The sequence below is a fragment of the Musa acuminata genome, chromosome BXJ2-5 (genome assembly GCF_036884655.1).
Source record: "Musa acuminata AAA Group cultivar baxijiao chromosome BXJ2-5, Cavendish_Baxijiao_AAA, whole genome shotgun sequence".
NCBI classification, from domain to species: domain Eukaryota; kingdom Viridiplantae; phylum Streptophyta; class Magnoliopsida; order Zingiberales; family Musaceae; genus Musa; species Musa acuminata.
This window is the reverse complement of record NC_088342.1, coordinates 10,584,348-10,608,445: the sequence shown is the minus strand read 5'-3', so window position 1 is coordinate 10,608,445 and position 24,098 is coordinate 10,584,348. Positions and strand designations below refer to the sequence as shown.

Sequence of the window (24,098 nt, the reverse complement as noted above, 5' to 3'; positions counted from 1 at the left end):
GGAGGATACTCTTCGCTTGAGCCGATGGAATGTACATTCCGTCTGCTGAATCAAATGAAATTTCAACGGCTCGGCTCCATATGTGTACCTCACTTGCATGAACAGAAATGAGACATTGAATAGGATCAAATGGAAATGAATTAGTAAAACATTCCTAAACAATTCCGTACGAGCATGAAATTTAAATATTCTATTATTTTAAAATATTATAATTCCGTGCGCACAAAAAAAAAATTATAATTCCGCATGCAATCTTAAATTATTAGAATAGTTGTCATCTCTACTGACGAATCTACGCACAGCTATATGTCTCTGTTAATAACCACAAACCAATCGGGCATGAATTTTAGGGTTCAGCCAGGATCAAAACTCTCCCGCAACTGAAGTCCACAGGCTTTAAGAGAAGCTACATGACCAACTGGCTGGCTGAATTCTCATAGAGGCTACCTAAAACATTGGCAGATGATTTTTGTGCGTGTAAGCCATGAATATGAGATTTGATCACAGAATTTTTTACTATCAACATTTAAGATCTTTACCAGCTGGCTAGTTGACATCTTCTAAATTTATCAGATGAGGTTTTGAACCATCTGATGATTGGATTTGAAAGCAGCCTCTCGTACATACAAAATCATCGGTGTGTCATGCAAGTACAAATAACAACACCCGATCCAGATGATATTAGATAGCATGTGAAAACTGAAACAAGCAGTCGTCAGTTCCCACTCTTATGCATTCCGACTATTTAACCAGTCGAACTCGGTGTTCTCTCCTTTGCTAGTCCCTCTGGTGGATGTGGCGATGTAGCGCTTCACTGCACTCTGATTTACCTCAAATATGAATTTCAGACCCCTAACCTGCAAACACAATCAAACACTGGTGAATTGATTGTTTATTACATCACACAAATGAATAAGCAACTGAATAACTGTATGCGACGAGTCACCGGCTGTAAAAGTACAGAATTCAAATTTTTAATGTCAACACAATCTAGATAACAATATTTGTCATGTTCATGAAGTTGATTCTACTACAAAGATGAGATGCAATGATGGCCTTCCCATTAGAAAGGTCTGCCTCAATTACAATCTCCTTCCATATGAATTTTAGTACTAATTTACAGAATTGGTTTGTGCACCTAGGCAGGACACTAAAGACATACGAAGTTATTTTTTTCCTAGTGGATTTTAGCACTCATGGAATATGTGTAAAGTTAGGAATACTAGCATAGCCACAGTGAAAAAAGATGCAGATGTTAATTGCTATACTTCTGCTTGGACTTCTGGCACTCTTGGGTGAAGGAGAGGAGGAAAAGAAGACCAGGAGATGGAGGATGGGAGAATGCGACGGTTGCAGCTGAGAAGAGTTCCAAGCAACCACTGAAGGCGAGTGATAGGCAGTGAGAGAAATCACAGAAGAGATACAGGATGAGAGAGAGAGAGAGAGAGAGAGACGGGCAAAGCAAGGCAAGGCAAGGCACGTGCTAGAGGCAAGAGAAATAGAGATAGAGAGAGAGAGATGAGCAAGGCGAGGGAGGCAAGTGCGAGAGGCAAGAGAAAGAGAGATACAGGGAGAGTGGTTCAGCTTCCTCTATAGCCTGAAGCTGTGGGCACAGTAGCAACTGCATCGAAGGAATGTCACCAATTTGATCGAGGGCTCACTGACTTTGTCTTCCCGAGGGAAGGAGTCTACAATCGAGCAAAAGAAAAAGAGTTCCTACAAAGGGCCAAGTTCAAAAGGCATAGCCACAAAACTTGGTGGATGCTTCTTGTGCGAAGGACCGCACATAGTAAGGGAGTGCCCACAAAAGCAATCACTCAATGCATTAACAACATCAATCCATCCCTCTAGATGGGACAAGGGCAAGATCGTCGCCCTTAGTTCGAGTAGTTCGGGATCCAACAACGACAATAAGAAGTCGCAAGGATCTCGAATGGGAGCAATGCATTTATTGAATGCATTGCAAGGTCAAGTAAGGGAGAACATGAAGATGAAGCAACAAAAAGCAAGGAATAACGAGTTGATATATGTGGACATCAAGCTAAATGACCAAACAACTAGTGCGTTGGACACTGGCAGTATCTACAATTTCATTGCCGATCAAGAAGCAAGACAACTTGGGTTAAACCTAGAAAAGAGCCCAAGTCAGATGAAGGCTGTAAACTTGGAGGCTAAGCAGATCTCCAAGTAAGCAAAGAGGGTCCCTATCAAAATCAGGATATGGAGCAAAAGCACGAATATGATTGTGGTGCCACTGAATGAGTTCCAAGTGGTCATCGGAATGGAGTTCATGCACGTGGCGAAGTTGGTACAAATGTCATTCCTAAACTCCCTATGCCTGATGGGAGGCAACGACCCTTACGTAGTTTCAGTTTCTCGAGAAACCAAGGACCCACAACAAATATTGACTTTACAACCGAAAAAGGGGCGTGAAATGACGAATTAATTTTCGTGGTCGCAAAAAAGCTGGAGCTACTTGATATAGAGGTCACTCATGAACCTGTTATGGTGTCGGACGTTTTGAAGGAGTTCACAGACGTTAAGCCACCTAAGTTGATGAGAACTTTGCCGTCACGCAGAGGTGTGGATCACCACATCGAGCTGGAGCCGAGAGTGATGCCTCAGTAAGTTCACCATACTGCATGGCCCCTCCAAAGTTGGCATAGCTTAGGAAGCAGTTAAATGAACTGTTATGCAGTGGTCTCATCTGCAGTTCTAAAGCATCATTTAGAGCTTCAGTTCTCTTCCAGAAGAAATAAAATGGGAGTCGTCGATTATACGTCAACTATCAAGCCTTAAACAAGATGATGGTGAAGAACAAGTATCACATCCCACTTATCGCAAACTTGTTCGACCAACTTGGCAAGGCGAAGTATTTCTCCACAACCTTCGATTAGGATACTGGCAAGTGTGCATAGCTAAAGGCAATGAAGCAAAGACTACTTGTGTGACCAAGTATGGAGCGTTCGAGTTCTTGGCGATGCATTTCGGCTTAACCACCGCTCCAATCATATTTTGCACTCTTATGAATCAACTGTTCAAGGAGCATCTAAACAAGTTTGTGGTCGTCTATTTGGATGATATTGTTGTCTACAACCAAATGCTCGAGGAGCATGTCAAACACATTCAAATAATATTCATACTTCTCAGGGAGAACACTTTGTTTGTGCAAAGAGAGAAGTGCTACTTTGCCCAGACAAATATTTTATTCTTGGGGCATCGAATCGACGAAGGATCCATTCGAATGGACAAATCAAAAGTACAGGCTATGGCAAAGTGGCAAACACCAAAGAAGATACCAAAGTTAAGATCCTTGATTTCGTCAAAACTATTATCAGCGCTTCATAGCTAGGTACTACAAGCACGCAGCTCCATTGACAAAGTTACTAAAAGAGCAACCTTGACAATGGTCAAATAAATGTGAAGCAGCATTCCAAAACCTAAAGGTTGTTGTATTATAAAACAGGTACTCAAATTGTTAAACTACGGGAAGCTTTTCGAAGTCCATACAAATGCTTCAAACTTCGCTAATGGAAGAGTACTTAGGAAGGAGCGTCACCCAGTGGCCTACAAGAGCCGCAAGCTCCACGAGACCGAGCGGCAGTATCCGATGCACGAGAAGGAGATAACTGTGGTGCTCCACTATCTACAAGTATGACGGCACTACCTTCTCGGAACGTGATTTGTGCTAATAACGAAGAATATTGTGAAGTTACTATCAAACTCAAAAACTCGTCTCAAAGCAAGCACGATGGTAGGATTTCGTGGCTAAATTTAATATGACAATGAAGTACAAACCCGAAAGAGCAAATGTCGTGACCGATGCATTGAGTAGGAAAATGGAGCTAGTGAACGTCATGCAACTGGAAGGCGGAGGCCAAGTAAATCAACTGCACTCCAACTTCCTTTCCAAAATCAGGGATGGACTGTACAATGATCCCCAAGCAGTAACTTTGATGCAATTGATCAAAGAAGGCAAGACATAACGATTTTGGGTCAAAAAGGGACTCATCTACACTAAAAGGAATAGAATTTATGTTTCTCGAAAGGATGATTTAAGGTGTGAACTCTTGAGAGAGTGTCACGATTCCCTTTGGGCAAAACTTCAAGATATTCATCGAACGTTGGCTCTCGTAGAGAGGGCCTTCTATTGGTCAAAAATGGGGATTGATGTGGAGGAATATATTCAGACATGCATTACTTACCAACAAGATAAGGTAGAACAATAAAAGCTGATGGGACTTTTGGAGTCGTTGCTAGTACCAAAAAGGTTGTGGGAGAGCATTTCTTTAGACTTCATATCAAGCTTGTCAACGGTAAGGGGACTTGGATCAATACTCGTGGTGGTTCATCATTTTTTAAAGTATGCAACATTCATTGTTGCACTCCTACATTGCTCAACGGAGGAGGCAACTAAGTTGATGATGAAGAATGTCATAAAGTATTAGGGAGTCCCACACAATATCATCAGCAATCGAGACAGTTATTGGGACGGTTTTGGATCGAGCTATTCAAATTGTTGGGATCTAAGTTATACTTATCTATAAGCCTCCGCCCCCAAACGAATAGTCAAACAAAAAGAATAAATTCACTCCTTGAGCAATATCTTTAGCACTACATGAGTGTCAACCAATAGGATTGAGTGAAGTTGTTGGACATAGGTCAATTCTTCTACAACTTACAGCGGAGTTCTACATCCAACAAGAGCCCCTTCGAGATCATTACAAGATAGCAATCGTCAACTCCTCACACCTTGACGATCGATTATGTCGGGAGTAACCCGTTAGCATATCACTTTGCAAAGGAATGCATCGAAATGTAGATATTATCCGGGCTTATCTAAAGAAGGCGGCCAAAAATATAAAGTGGCCAGATATGGGAAGGCAACCATAGGAGTTTAAAGTCGACAACTTGGTGCTGGTGAAGCTCCAACCAGCATTACTCTAGTACACAAAGTACATAAGAGATTGGAGCGCAAGTAACGACCCTTCCCAACTATCAACAGGATAAACAATGTCTCCAACAAGTTGTAGTTGCCGACGTAGTGTCACGGACAAACTTCTAAACATGATGTTTGATGTAATGCTTATATATATCCGTGTCTTTTGGTATGTTTATGCTTTGCACAACATGTAGAGGGACGGCCGAAGGCTTAATAGTCTCATTTTAGTTGGGTTTGGTGGCCGCTTTAAGCTTGTAAATAAAGGTTGTGTCATGTGGATACTTGTGAGAGATTTTCGGTCTGTAGTGGACTATTTTGACCCTTTGTTGTGCAACTATTCAGAGCTTGTAAAGTTTGTTTGTAATTTGCATTGTCTATGAAGTGTTTTCGAAAATGTTTGCTTGTGGATCCCGAGTGAGGCGTTTTCTCTAACCTGTTTTCTCTTTTGTGGGTCCTAAGAGACCATGGGAGGCATCGGGGAGGTTGATTTTTGCAGACGGACACGCAAGGTTGCCGAACGACTTAGACAAAACCAACTAAGTCCGTGACAGATGGTATCAGAGTGGGACAAGCACTCATAGAAACACTTAGCATGCAAACGTGGGGGACCTAGTGGGGCTGCGTTGAGGGCAGTCAGCACACGCGCGACCGTTTGGGGGAAAACGGGCATGGAGATGTAGGGAAAAGGAGTCACTCGGAGGAGCAGGCATCTGAGATTGACATTCAGAGGAATGGCCAATCCTTCGCGCAAGAGGCACCACGAGAACAGGCAAGCTTGGAAGAATGCGGAGCGCACAAAGGTTGGGATGGCTAAGTTTGAGCTACGGCTCAACGTTGACAACTATACTTAATGGTGCTCAAGGCAAGCGAGGCGCTTGGTAAAGGATGAGACCATGCAAGGTGGAATGAGTTGCTCACCAACCGAAAGAGTTGTTCAAAGCTCACAGAGGTGAGGGGAATTGCTAACTCGAAGAATTCGATACTCATGCATGGGCTTGTACGCGGACAATGGAATGCTCACGGCCATCCCAAGGCGGCTGAAACTCGACGTCATGGAGCATTGAAACTTTCTCTTCGGCATGTGAAGGATACGTCCATAGGAGGCTGAAGTATGCAACGAGTTCAGCATGTTGCTAGGCCTTGAGTGGTGCAGTGGGGGCTGTATTGACGTGGAGTCGCAATCTAGTAAGTGCGTTTGCAGGAGGCAAAACAATGCACAGTTTGTTCAGCAAATCGGAGTAGTCCGAAGGGGATGGTGGTCTCCGAAACGAAGAGAGATGTTACTCCAACGGGATAGATATCCAGGAGGGATAAGTCCCGGCTCTCCAGAGGGAGAATCATGTGCAACAGACCGCACATGTTGATGAGGAGTACCTCAACAAACAACAACTCCACGAAGCTTAATGGACCAAGCAAGCGACGAGGAGTCGCCGCATGATCTCGCTTGAGAGAATGCATTGGTGGTTGCATTGCGAGATCAAGTGGGGGAGCGACCCAAAGCAACACAAATGAAGGCACACTTGGAGTCGATATGGAGATCAGACTCAAGGAAGGGCTGACCCGTGGAATGGTGGGCGCGAGGGCCACCATCAACTCAATGCAAAACGAGGAGAGGAGCAACTTGGGTGTAACTTGGCGAAGTGCCCAAGCCGCATGAAGGGAGCCAACATAGAAGATGGAATATGGAGCGGAGGCACAGTGCTTTCCTTGGACAGAGGTCAAGGACATGAACTCTTGGAGAGGCAAGAGCAGGATCATGTTGTTCCATGGGTCCTTCATTCTGACGGAGCGAACTCATCTTGCATGGTGCCAAAGACGAAGGGAGCTTCTGGACATGCACCTTATCTCGGAGAAGCATTTGATGGAGGAACTAAGGCGACTCAGCTTGCGAAGGCGAAGTTGGGTTCAGAAGGCCTTGGCACGGGGCAAGAGGACGCGAAGGCGGGTACTCTCGAAGAATATGCCACAGTGTTGCCAGTCAAGTTGCTAGGTAGGAAGCGGTGCACAGCGGAGATTGTGCTAGTAGGGGCAGAGGCCCAGGATCCAGACAATGGTGCACCATTTTCAGCGAAGTCGGTGGACTTCGAGAGCTACTAAGCGACGGACTGTCCTAGAGCGGTGCTTCATTTAGGTGTGACCAAAGAGTGGGTGGATGAAGGTCGATAGTCAAAGGAGCGAACAAAATCAAAGGTGGAAGAGACCTTGCGTTGTATTGGCAAAGGCCACACATGGAGGGATCACAATTCGAGTTCATCCCACAAGGATCAGAATGCAATAGAGATGTCACCAGGAGGCGACATGGTGCAACGGATCGTGGTGGAACAGTTCATGGCAATGCGATACACACGACATTGTCCCGTGAGGGACTAGATCATACGGAGGTATGATCGGGAGCTATTGGAAGCTCCACTTCGGTGAACAACACGACGGCAAGAAGGGCTATGGATTCAAGGAGTGAAGGTCATGATACCGCAGAGGCGGGTCTTCCGTGCGTGCATCGAATTTTGCATCGGATGAAAGCCTTGGTCATCAGCATATGGGGGCTGTGTTCCACCAAGGAAAAAGTTTGAATGCATGTACCAGTGAGTCCCATGGGAGGGATTTGATCATGCAGAGGTATAATCGAAGCAGCTGGAGAATTGGATTGCTCCAAAGCCCATATTCGCTTAAGGGAGCCCAGCAATTCAGAGGACAAGGTCGAGTAAGCGAACGTTGCTACCAAGGAAGCTAAGGAGAACAGAATCGATGCAAATCCTACAACGTTATGGCAGAGGCCATGCATGAGAGTTGTAGTCTGTCTTTCCATCGACCAAAGGGAGCTGCTTGGAGAACACAGAGGTGTTGAAGCAGGGGGTCGAAAGGGGCGAGGAAGCGACGACGAGTCCAGAAAGGGCTGACCCGTGGAATGGTGGGCGCGAGGGCCACCATCAACTCAATGCAAAACGAGGAGAGGAGCAACTTGGGTGTAACTTGGCGAAGTACCCAAGCCGCATGAAGAGAGCCAGCATAGAAGTTGGAACATGGAGCAGAAGCACAGTACTTTCCTTAGACAAAGGTCAAGGACATGAACTCTTGCAGAAGCAAGAGTAGGATCATGTTGTTTCATGGGTCCTTCATTCTGACGGAGCGGACTCATCTTGCATGGTGCCAAAGACAAAGGGAGCTTCTGGGCACATGCACCTTATCTCGGAAAAGCATTTGATGGAGGAACTAAGGCGACTCAATTTGCGGAGGCGAAATTGGGTTCAGAAGGCCTTAGCACGGGGCAAGAGGACTCAGAGGTGGGTACTCTTGAAGAATATGCCACAGTGTTGTCATTCAAGTTGCTATAAAGGAAGCGGTGCGCAGCGAAGATTGTGCTAGTAGGGGCAGAGGCCTAGGATCCAGACAATGGTGCACAAATTACAGTGAAGTCGGTGAACTTCGGGAGCTACTAGGCGACGGACTGTCCTAGAGCGGTGCTTCATCTAGGTGTGACCCAAGAATAGGTGGATGAAGGTCGATTGCCAAAGGTGCGAACAAAATCGAAGGTGGAAGAGACCCTGCGATGTATTGGCAGAGGCCACACATGGAGGGTTCACAATTCGAGTTTATTCCACTAGGATCAGAATGCAATGGAGATGTCACCAGGAGGCGACATGGTGCAGTGGATCGTGGTGGAACAGTTCGTGGCAATGCGATACACATGACATAGTCCCGTGAGGGACTAGATCATACGGAGGTATGATCGGGAGCTACTGGAAGCTCTACTTCGGTGAACAACACGACGGTAAGAAGGGCTATGGATTCAAGAGTGAAGGCCATAGTACCGCAGAGGCGGGTCTTCCGGGCGTGCATCGAAGTTTGCATCGGATGAAAGCCTTGGTCATTAGCATATGGGAGCTATGTTCCACCAAGGGAAAAGTTCGAATGCAAGTACCAGTGAGTCCCATGGGAGGGACTTGATCATACAGAGGTATGGTTGAAGCAGCTGGAGAGTTGGACTGCTCCAGAGCTCATATTCGCTTAAGGGAGCCCGGTAAGTCAGAGGACAAGGTCGAGTAAGCAAACGTTGCTACCGAGGAAGCTAAGGAGAACAGAATCGGTGCAAACCCTACAACGTGATGGCAGAGGCCATGCATGGGAGTTGCAGTCTGTCTTTCCATCGACCAAACAAACTGCTTGGAGAACACAGAGGTGTTGAAGCAGGGGGTCGAAAGGGGCGAGGAAGCGACGACGAGTCCAGAGGGACTTAGCTACCCAAAATTAAGCATTAGTTAGAATGGAGGTGTACTCAGAGGAGTGTCACGGAGACATATCTACTGATCGTGAAGAAAAGGGATGCAAATGCGAGGCGACGAATAGTAGGGCCATGGGCATGGCAACGCCATGGTACCGCAGAGGCGGGACTTCCGTGAAAGTCATTGATCCCTTACTCTCATGGAGGGAGAGCGCTTGGTCGTGAAAGGAGCCGAGGAGGTGGAGCATGTAGAGGCAATCTCCAAGTACCGAGACAAGGCTGAAGGGCAGAGGTCGAGGAACTTCGTAAGACCGGTGTCAATGAGCTTCTCATCAAGATAGCCAAAAGTGAAGGACTTCGGGTCATACAAGAGTGCATAACCAAGGAACGAAGCAGGCAGTACGCGGTGATGTACCTTTGCTACTCAGTAGAGTAGGCGGCAGGGTTGATGGAGAAGACGGTACAATCCCAGAAGCGACCAAACCTATGAGAAAATTACTCCAAGTTGGGGTGAAAACTTCCTGCATTCCAGAAGTTCGATGGCATTGAGAAGGTGAATCACAGTAGCTAACTCAACGCAAGGAGTGCAAACACTTCAAGTGCTTCAGAAGTGTGAGCAAAGAGCAGGCGAAGGCCAGTAACCAGCTCGATGCATGGAGTACAACCTCGAGAAGGCGAGCGAAGTCAAGTAACCTTTGCCTTCTCAACTCTTAAGAGAATGGGTGAAACCGAGTACCCCAATCCTTTTATCTATGCAGCAGAGGAGCTCTGCATATGTTCAAAGACCCTTCGAAGATAATGGAAGACAATACTTGTCAAATCCTCACCAACGGTGATCAGTGTTACTGAGAGTAGATTGTCCGCTTCATTTCCAAATGAAATGCCAATCGAAAGCGGAAGTGATGCGAACCTACTTGGATGTGACAACTAAGTGAAAGAAGAGTCAATGAGCAAATTTTATGAAGGAATGACTCAAAACTTCAAAAGTTTGCGAGAAGATGCTCGTTAAAGCTCCAACAAGCATATACCCAATTTAAGCAACATGAGGCATTTGAGAGACTGGCGCAGTAAGGATGGTCTTTTCCTTCATCTAGGGGATCCGCAGAAATCAAGGATCAACACAACTCAGCCAATCCCACACCAGAGTCTTGGTGAGTTGAAGCAGTATGGCGGATCAAAGGTTCGACTACTCAAAAACAGCAGTGGAGAGCAGCTAGGAGCCAAGAGGCGCATTGTAGCTGGAGCAGAAGATTGAAGACTCAGCAAAGGCGATGAGTTGCAGTGTCGACAAAGGCTTCAACGAGGACGTCGAAGGAATAAGTGGGGGAGAATGTCACGGACAAACTTCTAAACAAGATGTTGGATGTAATGCTTATGTATGTCCGTGTCTTTTGGCATGTTCATGCCTTGTACAGCATGTAGAGGGGCGGCCGAAGGCTTAATAGTCCCATTTTAGTTGGGTTGGTGGCCTCTTTAGGCTTGTAAATAAAGGTTGTGTCATGTGGACACGTGCGAGAGATTTTCGGTCTATAATGGACCATTTTACCCTTTGTTGTGCAACTATTCAGAGCTTGTAAAGTCTGTTTGTAATTTGCATTGTCTATGAAGTGTTTTTCAGAGATGTTTGCTTGTGGATCCCGATTGAGGCGTTCTCTCTAACCCGTTCTCTCTTTTGTTGGTCCTAAGGGACAATGGGAGGCTTCGGGGAGGCTGACCTTTGCGGACGGACACGCAAGGGTGCCGCACGACTTAGGCAAAACCAGCTAAGTCTGTGACACAACGGGGAAAAATAGATCAAGTACTTTGTGAAGTGGTGAAAGCTTCCCCAGACAAAAGCCAGTTGGGAGCCTGAAGACACACTGCGACACAAAGAAGCAGTCATCAAAACCTACCAGCAAGCGTCGACGAGGGCGTCAATAGTTTAAGTGGGGAGAATGTTACGGACGGTCGTCACGCACCCGCAACGCCTCCGTCAACAGACCATTCGTCGCTTATTATTTACTTGTATATATGTTTGACAACATGTTTTCTTTTGGTTTTGTGTATTTTTACTTGAAAACTATGAGCAACAAGAGTTTGCACTACTGCAAAGCAATCGGTCACCACAATGGGCAAAACTACCCTAAATGGCTCAGTTTTCGCATGTCATGGCTTGTTTTATGTAGCTTGCGGTGTAGTGCAAAATGTCAATCATTTCAGCACCCTAGAATCACCGGGTGACACAGGGTTGGATAGGGGTTTAGAGCAGTATTGGGTGTTGATTAGATTCACAAGTTCGGACGTAAAGCCTATGGAAACTTGTCAATGCAACCGACACCTAGTAAGCAATCATTTATGGACTTGAGACTGTCCATCCTCTCTTTTCTCTCTTGCACACTAAGTGTTTGTCGAATTGTTTATAAAGTTACCCTCTTTACAAGATGTCGGGACTTGTACACCGCTTGTTTTCGAAATTAATCAATTTGCTCTTTTACAGGTCCTTCAAAACCTAAGCAAGGTTGCAAATAGGCTGACCCTTTACAGGCGAAAAACGTAAGGATACCTTATGACTTAGGCAATTCTAGCTAAGTCTGTGACAATTAGTCAGTGATACTTGGGCTCTTCCTTTTCTTCAAGAAATCCAATTTTGCTCAATAATTCTATCAGTTATATAAGCTTCCCATGTGTTGATGACAATCTTTGAAGAAACTCAAGAAAACAATGTTTATGTACGTGAAGATGCACTAAAGAAATAATAGTATCTCCTTAGATAAACCTTCGCTTCATCTAGAGCATAGCCAAGCCCAGGACATTGCTTAAACTACATAATTCATTACTCTTTGATTGGATTACTGCTGATACTAAGTTATCATCTTGTTTAACAAAGAAAATTGGTATGCATTATATCCAAAGTAGATGCTTGACTTGACATGCCTCAAAATCACTGATTTCAGTAACCTCAAACCTGGCTGTTGGCATGCAATGAATGTGAACTCAATCACTCATGATAAAAACTAACCAGAAAGCATTATAGTCCATAAGAAATATGTAATACTACTGCTGCTGTTGCTACTAGTACTACACCTGGACCACAATTATCAATGAAGACACTATTCTTTATCAAAAAATCTATGTCAAAAATAGAAAAAGAAACTTGCCTCAGAAAAAACGAAAAAGAAGAAGCTCATACCTCAATCAAAGAACTAGAACTTAAAACTATCCGTTTTCTGGCTGCTACCTCCTTGCTATTGACAAATATAGAACACTTGCCTGTGTTCTTTAAGAGAAAGGATCCGTCTTTGTCCATCTTAATGATTGCCTAGAGAAGAAATAAAAAGCAATATTGATATGGGTGAACATCAAAACAGATAAGAAGCCAAACAGATATTTCAATTGCAGACTTTGGCTAATTTACAATGCAATATGCCGAAAGCGAATAAAATTGTACCACTAAAATGCATAAATATTGTAACAGTTGGTACCAGCACAATCCATTCAAAACGATGGCTGGGATCACTATCAGGCCTAGATTTCAAACCTTGACTAAGTTGGAGGCTTTATATTGCCCACAACAGTAGGTAATGATGGTAGTTTTAGTACTCAATGGTTACTCTCGTCACACTCATACCCAATCTAGCAATATGTCAGTTAAAGTTGTAGTTGTAGCCACCAACCTATAACTTGATGGGCAGTGTAGCTCAATTATTGCTCAATTGATCCACAATCAGAACACAGTGTATCAAGTATCAAATAGCACTACCAGGCCTAGATTTTAAACCTCGACTGAGTTGGAGACTTCATATTGACCAGAACAGCAGGTATTGATGGTAGTTTTAGTACTCAACAGTTATTCTTGTCACACTCATACCCCAATCTAGCACTACATATCAGTTTAAGTTGTACTTGTAGCCACCAACACAACTTAATGGGCAGTGAGCTCAATCATTACTTGATTGATCCACAATCAAAACACAGTGTATCAAATATCATGAGAGCAATATCAAAATCATCACAATAACATCCAGCCACAATATCCTGTCAAGGCACTATGTAATCCATTTTGGTATTAGTAAGGGCCCCACATTGACAAATTATGGGTTGTATCATAAATAACTCATGTATCAAGTACTTATTTAACATCTTGAAAAGTTCGTATGTTGTTTCGATATATGATTATATGTCCTAAATGCGTATGTTGATTCATTAGGCAAACATATGTAAAAAAACTAAGCTTAGTAAAAACTCATGTATCAAAACAAATCCCACCTTCACCACTTACCCATGAAGGTGGGATTTGTTTTCATACATGAGGACTTAAGGCCATTGCAACCATCTCTATTTTCTGATGAGAGACCATGACAGCTTGGTACAGTGCAGCTCTAGAGAATATTTTGGAAATTGTGAATTTCTAACAACCAATTTATAACTCCAGTATGAGTAACATGAATCACTTGATGAACCAAACTAAGCAAATGGCACTCGCTCATGCTGGTGCCTCATGCTCTGCTGAGAATTGTGGCATGATTTTCAGAATATGACAACAAATTCTTGTTAAATAAGCATTTTATCTTTTATCCACTAACATGTGAAAAATTAACTTTACAAACAATATGAATGCATTATGTATTCTTTAAAATGCTGAGAATAATTTAACAGGAACAATTCTAGTGGAAACAATTTCTACATCATGAAACATAAGAGATATTGATTCAAAATCTACATTTTTCTGTAGTGACACAGAGAACTTCATGTGACCACTATCACACAGCAGCGGAAGGAAAACTAGTTTCAACCACTATTTCAGGATAGAGCATTGTCGAAAAGGAAACCGCCTAAACCCTAAATTCTGCATGGCTGCTCGATGGCCAATTGTTATGAACGACAAGTACCTAAAAACATGAAATCACTGTTCACAAAACAGGTTTTCTGCCTTGAACCCAAGAGAACTATACCAACAAAAGCTGGGAGATGTATGCGTAGAAAGAAGTATCTAAAGATACACTGGGGTCTCAACTGCTAAAAATAGATAGAATATAAGCATGAACGCTCAAAATTCAATGAGATCTGCAGTATTTGAAACTAAAGGACTTAAAAGAATCCAATATTTAAAATATATTAGCCAAGAAAATCAAATTCTTATAATTAGCATAAATAACTTATAGTAGGCAGGAGGTTGTTACCTGGCGTCGAGATATTTTATTAGCATGCCCTTCTTCTCTCAAGTCAATATCAACTTCTACATCATCTGTCCCTCTTCCAAGTGATACCTTCATATCAAGAAAAGCATGATATATGATGTCTTAGAAAAAAGATAATAAAGTAATAATTTCAAAAGATGTATGAAACTAATCTATAAAGCACACAACCTTATAAAAACAATGGCATAGGTCTTTCTTGAAAAAGCAGACGTAGTAACAATTAACACTAGACCACTTCTACTGTCAATGAAGACAAACAAATTAAAAGATCAAAGAATAGTCTAATTGATATCAAAAAATAAAAATAAAAAAAATGTTTAAATCCAAGTATTGATTCTCAATTAATTGGATAAGTGTCACTATATAACCAACAAATTTCCTTATATGTTAACATCAATGTAGACTAAAATTAGCTAGGGTTTTACAGAAAACAAGCAGGCCGTGAAGTTGGGTCATTTATATCTCTATTACATCACAACTTGTTCCCATTATGACAATAACATTCCACATCCTCTTGATTAAGTTTGTAAAGTTCTATTCAGTCCCAACTGATGAAATGAAAACCAGCATTCTGTATCCCTCTTCTTAGATGCACGGGCACTAAACATATCTAATGATTGTTTCTCTTTTATTACTTCTCGAAATTTTATTCACTTTACTGGGGAATTATGTTCATTAGCTGAAGAATTTTGTCATGTCCCCTTATTTCTAAGTTCTTTTCCAAATCTAGGAGAAGATATTTGGTCTATGATTGCACGAGCTTATTCCCCCAACCTCATTGACCCTCCTCCAAAATCACAGCTCTCCTTCATCTTTCAAGGTATTCTTGTTATGGTCAGGCCGGTATCGGTCCATACCAACACAAGGCACACTGTACAGTGTACGAGCACCAAACTGGTCCAACCAGCAACTGGGTGTACCAACACAAGGCACACTGTACAGTACCAGTACCAAGCTGGTCCAACCACCAACTGATACCAGGATCAGACTCAGATTTTTAATCTTTGCTAAGTTGAACCTGCACCAGATAATTACATGGCAACATGGTGCATCAAGTCTAATATAACAACAATTATATGTGTGGTTATGTAGAGATAAACAGCATAATTGATGTAAGTTAAATTCAATAAAATATCAAAGTAAAACTAAATGTCTATATTGTCAATCTTAATGTCTACCTCAGTTTTTTTTATGAAGTACTTCATACGGCGCCCATAAAAAACTGCAAAAGCACCATGCGATAAAATTTTTCTATTCATATAAGCCCGGGCACCTTGCTCCAACCTCATGATGGCCTTCTTACTATGAACAGGCTGATAGAGTGACACTGATCACACAAAGAAGGAAAAACAGAAAAGAATAAAGTCAACACAGCACATTCGGAGCAGTATGCATAACAAAAGCATCTAGCAACAACAGTAAAAGCTTTTCATACGTACAATATGTGGCTGAAAAAGCAAAAAGAGTAACTTAAAAAATCCATTTAACCGTGGCATCTATGACATTAATTTAAAAACGGTTTAGATGGTAAAAAGAATCTTCTTATGAAATGACTTCTTGAATCCAGAGAGTTCTATACTTCAAGACCATACGAAATCATCATTTTTAAAAAAATTAACCTTAATGATACAGAATTGATGATTCGCAAAGTCAGTTCACCTTCCAACTGATTGTGAAGGATCAAAATAAATCCTCCCCTTATTCCCTGTATAAACTAAAACATTATAAAAGCCAATAAAAATGGCAAGTATTTCACAATAAGCAGTACTTGGCAACCAATTGAATATGTACTTGACAAAGAAACCAAAATTAATGATTGAAAAATCTGAATATGCTGAGTGACAGCAATCTAGCCAGGGATTCTTTGCAAAATTTGAAGAACACAAACCCATTGTTGTATTAACAAATGTCTAAATTAATTATTGTGTCAGTTGGGAACCTCAAAGGTTCCCCAGGACAATCATTAGATATAAAACCTCATTAGCATAGCATGGGAGCAAAATACCACCTCCTCACACCGATACATCACTTACACATGTGAATGGCTACAAAACTTGGAACTAACTTTCAACTCTAAGTGCCGCTTCTTTCTGTTGTACAAGCAAATTAGGAATGAAAATAAAGAGGTTAAAACCAGGATAATGCATGAGAATAAGTCTTGGTAATTACATATCACCAAGTAATAAATACCATAGATTTATGTGCCAATTCATGATGACATGGTTGCAGCAAGAAAATCCATGTATGCTGGTATGTGAATCATGCATTGGCCCAGCGCACAGCCAGGCTTGGCCAGTATGAACCCCATGCCAATCCATGCTAGTTGACAAGCATCATGCTGATAAGTCAGGTGCATAATGCCCCATGTCACTAAATCAAAACCTGGCCTAACGGGACCAAACATTCCAAGTACTGCATCCAGTGCGGCAGTTATGTGTTGGTTAGTAAAGAGAATAACTGAATAAGTGCAGTCTAATCATATTACTTATGTAACACTCCGATTAGTCCCACATCAGAAGTGGGCAAGCCTAAGATTGATTGGCTTATAAAGATTTGATGAGTATACTACTATCAACTTCAGCTTAAGCATTTTGGCCAGTGGTTTAGACCAAACGAAGTTGATAGACCAGTTAACTATCAAGCCTGGATCGTGACATTTGGTATCAGAACCGACCTAGTATTTGAGCATAGTAAGGGGGCTCAAGTAGGAAAGGGTAACCCGTAAATGGAGTTAGAGAACTCATCATAGCATGAAGCGACCACTGAGCTATATCTCACATGAACCATGCTAGGGTTTGATCTGAGCTTGCTGGGCCTTGACGAGGACGTCAATCACTTAAGTGGGAGCAATTATAATACCTTAATTAGTCCCACATCAAAAGTGGGCAAGGTTAAATTGACTTATAAGGGTCTAATGAGTGTACTACTATTAACTTCGACTTAAACATTTTGGTCAGTGGTTTAGGCCAAACGAGATTGATAGGCCAATTACCTATTAGGCCCCGGTTGTGACAACTTGTGTCTGATTGAATAATACAAACTACAGAATGTATTCAGCAACCAAATTTGTATAGAAGCATTGAAGTTTCATAAAAACAGACACATACTGCAAATAAATGTATGTCACATGTAACAAACCATGGAAGGCAATATCTTTTATATACTAAACATTGTAGCCAATATCTGCAAGATTACCTTCCTTCGTGAACAGGCAAGACTCTTGATCATGTGGACCCAGGTCCATATCAAGTATCTGCAAAAAAATAATACATAGAATAGCCATATTTTACCTCTAGGTCAGAATTAAAATTTTTGAAGTAGGTAATGATAAAAAAAATCAAACCAAAATTTCAACTAATCAAAATGAGTGAATTTACCAGAGCTTCAACGTCAGAGAAGTTTGGTACATCATCTTCACTGTCAGAAATTTGAAGCTCCTGATCTGAAGTTGAGATACCTGGAAGGGGTTGTGAAAGATCCAAGTTGGACAAAACAAGATCTGAATTGAATGAAACACATTTATCTATTGTACCTTGCATATCAAGTTCGCTTTTACAACCATCAGCAGTATTTGAGGTGTAAAGTTTAGCATGATCGGATAAAGGTGCTGCTGTACCCAAAGATGGATTGACAGAGTTATCAAATTTGTACTGCTTTTCCGAATCAGTTACAATTTCTTCCTTCATTAGAGCACCTGCCACAGAGTGCAATGCAATGGATTGTAACATGCATGACTTTTTATCTTTAGCAGCAAGGCTTGCATCTCTAGAGACTCCAACCCTTTCAAAGGAATTAGCTTCTAGCCTACAATCATCAGTTGAGTTCAACAATCCTCCTTTGGGTAATGCAGAAGGCACTTTTGTGAACGAAGAAACTAGAGGTTGTGCAATTGGCATATGTTCCTCCTTTACTTTGGTTACATGTAGTAAAGAGCACTTTCCATCAGTAGATGGTAGCTTAATAGGGGCAGGAAACTGCGGCAGCAGTTGTGTAGGTAAAAGAACATCATCATTGCATGGAATTTCAGGATCCTCGGTATTCAATGTGCAAATTAGAAGCCCTTCGAGAGGTTTAACAGTATGAGACACTGCTGAAGATGCAGTTGGCACATTTTCTCTAACACACACAGTTAAATCATTGTCACAGAAAGAACCAATCTGATCACAGTTTTTGTTGGTTCCTTCTGATTGATCCCCCTCAAATATCACAGCACTAGTATCTACATTCTCCATCTCTTTTATGTCACAATTAGCTTGATCATCTTCATGTGTATCGCTAGGAGAACTCAATAAAATGGAGCTTAGACCATTTAAGCTGGATTTGTCTCCAATATCTTTCTCATCCATATCCATGAAGATGATATCCTCATCATCAGCAAACTCCAAGAAAGCACCAGAGAAGTCCATCAGGTCAGTTTCTGATATCATTGTTGGGCTATTTAATCCAACATTAGATATTCCTTCACCTATATTGGCTTCTGATGACATGCTATGGCATCCTGCTTTGTTGATATGATCATCAATGGCAAGAACCTTTTTATCTTCAAGATGCATATTCATCAGCATACTTTGTGAGGATATGTCTGCCGTTCCTGAAAGAGGATAAGTTGTGGTAGATGAACACCCAAGCTGATGGACTATATCCCCACATTTGGGAACATGTAAACTTGTGTTATTGATTTTTTGAACACCATCGTAATTCTCATTTTCTGAAGCAGGACTAGATAGGGGTTTCACTTCTATGACTTTGTCGCCACATGAATCATTAATAGGCAATGGCTGAATTGGCTTATTTTCATTAATATCTTCAGATGCATCCAGAGAAGGAAGATTCTCCTCAAGAAACTGAGAAGGATCCTTCTGTACATCTCTAAGGAACTGGGGAGGAGGACTTTTCTGTATGTAGTCATTTTCAAAGGACTGCTCTGCAGCATTTAACTGTTCTTTGTCAACTAACTCAAGGGAAATATTTTCTTTAAAGTCATATAGATATTCTTTGTCTACTATTCCATCTGGGCATTCATCTTCAACAGATCCAACATACTCAGTATGAAATGCATGGTGACAATTGTTACCACTGGCAGTAGCAGAACCAAATTTAAGCATTTCAGGGAAGATATGTTCATTGTCATAGCCAGTTTCTTGATATCCGTAACAACTTAAGATTCGTTCTCCTGGACAAATGTTATCAGCTTGTTGCTGATCCTGAAGGTTTAACCGGTCTCCACCGCCATAAATGCTGTCACTAGCAACATGTGGATAGTGTGCAAGGAAACCAGGATTGCCAGAATTACAAGGCTCACTTCTGATACGTTTTCGCCTGGCATGGTAATGGCTTCTTATGCTATCTCCTTTCCGTTTACCAGACACAGAATACTTTCCTTTCAAGTTGCAATTTCGGTTACCTTTGGAAGGATTGGACATAGAAACTTCAATTTCAAATTCAATCATGCGAGCAGATGCCTCTGCTGAGGTATCAGAATCATAGAGGAGAGAATACCAACGGTCCTGCAGTTCACGAAGAGTGAACCTTCGGGAAAAGCATACTGCACCTTTAGCCAATGACTCCAAGGAAGCACCAGCCTGCAATAAAGATCACCATAAAGAAAAACAAACTTCATTCCTAGGGATGTTACTGGAACTTAACCAAGTACAAAAAGTAAGCAAATTAGACATAACAAGCACTATAACAGATGTGAAATGCTGCAGGACATATTAATCACTTCAAACTTCCAGTTATAAGGATGGAGATTTATGCGAAAGTCAAATTAGGTAATCAAAAACTTAATCTACATATCCATGAAGTTTGAAGGATGGAAATTTATGCCAAAGTCAAATTAGGTAATCAAAAACTTAATCTACATATCCATGACAACCTAGATGCCACAAATTATTAACTTAAAAATCTGGAGTTACAAAATACGGGACCAAGTTTCAAGTTACAGCATGCAGAGGCAAGGATGCATACTTTGACTCTCCCTAGACCCCATTTTGTCGGTAGTCTTGCTTCCCTTTTAAGATAAAAATGAGAAAGATTCACATTCTTTGCACTTTAAGCCTACTAATGAAAGTAACGTGTTACAAAAGAAGACTTTCATGTTTCTAGAGGAGAAAAGTTGTTTGATAGTATGATCCCAAATAAACTGAAATGGATTGTTTGCAAATCTGCTATAGATTAACCATTTCTTTATGATGTGATGATTTAATAAAATAATAGAATAAAGTAAAACAAATATATACCATTGCCAAAAGTTAATCCAACCAAAATTAAACTTCTGACTTCCAGGAAGCATCTTTCTGTAAAGCACTTCTTCAACATAAATTAGACAACTGTTGCATGTACCAAATAGGGTCGCAAACCAAGCCAAGCAAACTAAAATGTTGGTCAAACTTGACTATACTAGGAAGGCTATTTATTGGCCTGGGAAGCACATGTACAAATGCCTAACCAATGTGGTTTTATAAATAACTCAACATTTTGAACAACATTCACATAGGTAGTCATATTATTTGTCTTATCATAATTCATATCTATTTGTTTCTCATGCTCATGAAACCTTTTAGGACTAAACATTCACTCTCAACACCTCTGGCTCAACAAATTTTCCAATCAATCACTGGGTGTTGACTTACAATGTTTACTGGTTGAAAATTTTAGAATGGGCCCCACAATAATAGCAGTTAGTGTTGAACCCTATCCTTTAGTTCAAATGAGGTGGTCAATGTTGCATCCTATCACTCCAGTTAGAATCCATCCACCCTAAATAAAAAATGTCTAGATTGGCAATAATATATGTAGTAAGAGCCAGTGAATGTTGTACCGCCCGAAACGGTATCGTACGGGTGGTACATACTGAACCAGGCGTGGACCAATACATGGACCACCCCGGTTTTGGGCAGTCCGTTTATTAAGGCAGTCCGATTAAAATAATAAAAAAATAAAAAAGTGATGAGCCCCAATCCATTTACACGTTCAAAAAGGAAAGAAAAAAAAAACAAGTTCGCGAGCCCTCTTCTCGCATACGATGCTGCAGCGGTGCTACCTCTTCTCGCCATTGCCACTTCACCACTGTGATGCTACCACTATCACTTCGATGCTCTCACTGCTTTCCAGGTACACTACCGCTGCACTCCTCTTCTTTCTTCTTCTTCCTATGTTCAATCATCACCCCTTTCTCTTCACCCTCTTTTTCTTTCTCATCAAAACATCGATACCCATCGATGTACCATGTGTTGGTACATTGGTATAGAACAATACATCTCATTCCGACAGATTGCCAAAACGGGTCCAGTACTCGAAAAGGCAACCCTTGGTAAGAGCTATGGACTACTTCAAGAACTTGTTTTGGGTTGTAGGGTATAACACAGATGCCATATTATGTTAGAATAGAACAACGAATTATGACGTTAATATGTAGATGCACTATATCACTGTGACGCTAGTAAGGTTTAATCCGGAAACTAACATGCACTAGTCTGTTAATCTCTTTGCAGTTATATCCTACAATCATATCTCTTCAAAACTCATCAAACAAGTTATGTGAGTTCATCATTAAGACAACCAAACCACAAACATGTTACACTCAATACTATTCTGGTATAAGTTCTTAATAATGAAAAAGGTGCTTATGCACGTGAGCAAATATTTAATTTAAATGTTCCCCTCAAAGATACGGTCGAGAAGGCGGACTGTGCAGGAGGATCAAGCACAACTGCAGAAAGGAAGGGATGCACAATAAGGAATGGAACAGAAAATTCCGCATGTAAACAGCATGTTACTTCCATCCTAACCTTTTTACAACTATACCATTGACACCACCCCAGGGGTTAAATTTAGGCCTTTCAACAGGTTATCAATGCATAGAATAGCAAATAAATCACAAAAAAAATCATCGTTTTATCTTTTAAGCGTACTACACGACTCTACTCCGATCTTTGTCTTCTTCTACCGCGAATTGTCGCCGAATCTCTCGATTTGGGGCGGAATTCGATGCTTTTCAAGCAAACAACGATAGGGCATCCAAATTCACAAGAAAGGAGAAGAAGCGGATGAAGTTGTACTTACTTCGACGGCGTTCTTGAGCAGGAAGTCGTCCTCCGGAATCCACTTCGTCAGCGTCGCGAGAGCTCCCATCCTTGGCGGTCTCCAACGAGGAACGGAGGGCGTCGGAGCGTAGTTTAGGGTTCAAGGTCTTCAGTCTCGAGTGAGCGGCAGTCGGGCTGCGTAGGGCTCGGACGCTCGTTCTCCCCACTAGTGGATTCGGAGTCCGAGTTCTGGGCCGGACCCTAAACAATGCTCGTAAGTCTTTTAACGATAGCGGGGCCTACAATTATGGACCAATGGGAAGATTTCTTATCTATTTCGTGGCTCGGCCAACACATGTGAGCCGAACGTTGGTGGGAGATTAAGTCAGATTAGAAACAACATCGAGTGGGATTTAGTTTGAAATGCCTTTAATTAGGTTTTGGTATCACTGAATCAGACACGTAGGAACTCAAATCGGATTCAGAAAGGATATGTTTTATGGGTACCCATCCATTATTAAAGAATAATAATAGGCCACTATTTTTTTTTAATTCGATTTGTGTAGTATTAAAGTATGAAGGTAAGTATTTGGATTATTTTTATTGATTCATTCCATTGGATTGTTATGTTTAGTAAGTTATTGTATAAACGATAGATCTCAAATCCGACTGTGAAGATCTTATATATTATTTAATGTAATAAAAAATTATTATTATTATGATTAGTATATTATTATATAAATGATATATCTTATATATTATTTAATATAATAAAAAAATTCTATGACCATCATTAATATTATGATCCCTATACTTAAAAAAAAATACATTCACATTACTATAATTACTAAAGTGACGCCATCCATTTACAAAGGTTTTATCAACAAAAACATAAAAATAAAAGATAAAAAAGATAAGTTTAATGTTTTAGTTAGTGGTGACGGATGGCAACGTCGGTAGGGGCTATGGGTGACTATTGTGGATGAGAAAAGCGATGACGAGAGATGATGTCAAGTAGCTCTTTCTTCGTTTAACAACTATATCGACATTGATGCAGAGCGACGAAAGGGTCGCTTAGCAATTATGTCGATGATTGGTACGATGATATACTCAGTATCGAATTATGGGGACCCATATTTTTCTACCGCCACTAGATACATTCATCGAGAGCTCGACAACCGCTTACTTGTCAGCCTTTTATAGCTTTCCTTCCCCGTTGACAACAACCACGGTGAATAAAACTCCTCTTTCGATGAGCTTCCCATCTCCCACTTTTCATGCCCATGTCAAAAACTGATACGATAATGGAGGGAATGATAGGAGCTTTGATAACCCTAATTTCGAGTTGAGCAATTCACCCAACGGGCCAATGCTGAGATGATCGCCACCATTTGTGTCAACGATAATCCAGTTGCCGAATGATGAAAGTGCAGTCAATGCAAATGTTGAGTAGCCTTTTCGCTGCTTGGCAATTGTGTCGATGCCAACGCATATGCAAAACGATGAAAGAGTTACTCAGTAATTGTGTCGATATTGATGCGGATGCAGAGCGATCCTCACCTCTCGATGTCGCTCTCCTCATCCACAACAACCACTCGTAACCCTTAGTGGTATCGTCATTCGTCACCACCAATTGAAATATTAAAATTATCTTTTTATCCTTTATTTTTATATTTTCGTTGATAAAACTCAGAATAAATGAATTTAAATATTTCACTTCGTAATTATAAGGATGT

General features: G+C 41.4%; 1 protein-coding gene across 3 annotated transcripts; it reads right to left on the bottom strand.

The window, feature by feature from the left end:
* Positions 1-491: 491 nt before the first annotated feature.
* On the bottom strand, positions 492-22,603 carry LOC135583624 (uncharacterized). Of its 3 annotated transcripts, XM_065108835.1 has the most exons (9): positions 22,403-22,588; positions 19,838-19,920; positions 17,871-19,742; positions 17,716-17,795; positions 17,534-17,591; positions 15,517-15,665; positions 14,321-14,407; positions 12,331-12,459; positions 492-857 (listed from the first exon to the last, which is right to left on the bottom strand). In XM_065108835.1, exons 3-9 carry the CDS (start codon positions 19,441-19,443, stop codon positions 729-731), a joined length of 2,205 nt encoding a protein of 734 aa, XP_064964907.1. In that variant the 5' UTR covers positions 19,444-19,742; positions 19,838-19,920; positions 22,403-22,588; the 3' UTR covers positions 492-728. The 3 variants fall into 3 exon arrangements, with proteins under 3 accessions (XP_064964907.1, XP_064964905.1, XP_064964906.1); XM_065108833.1 differs by having other exon boundaries at positions 17,871-19,920; positions 22,403-22,603; XM_065108834.1 differs by having other exon boundaries at positions 17,716-17,780; positions 17,871-19,920; positions 22,403-22,603.
* Positions 22,604-24,098: the final 1,495 nt, after the last annotated feature.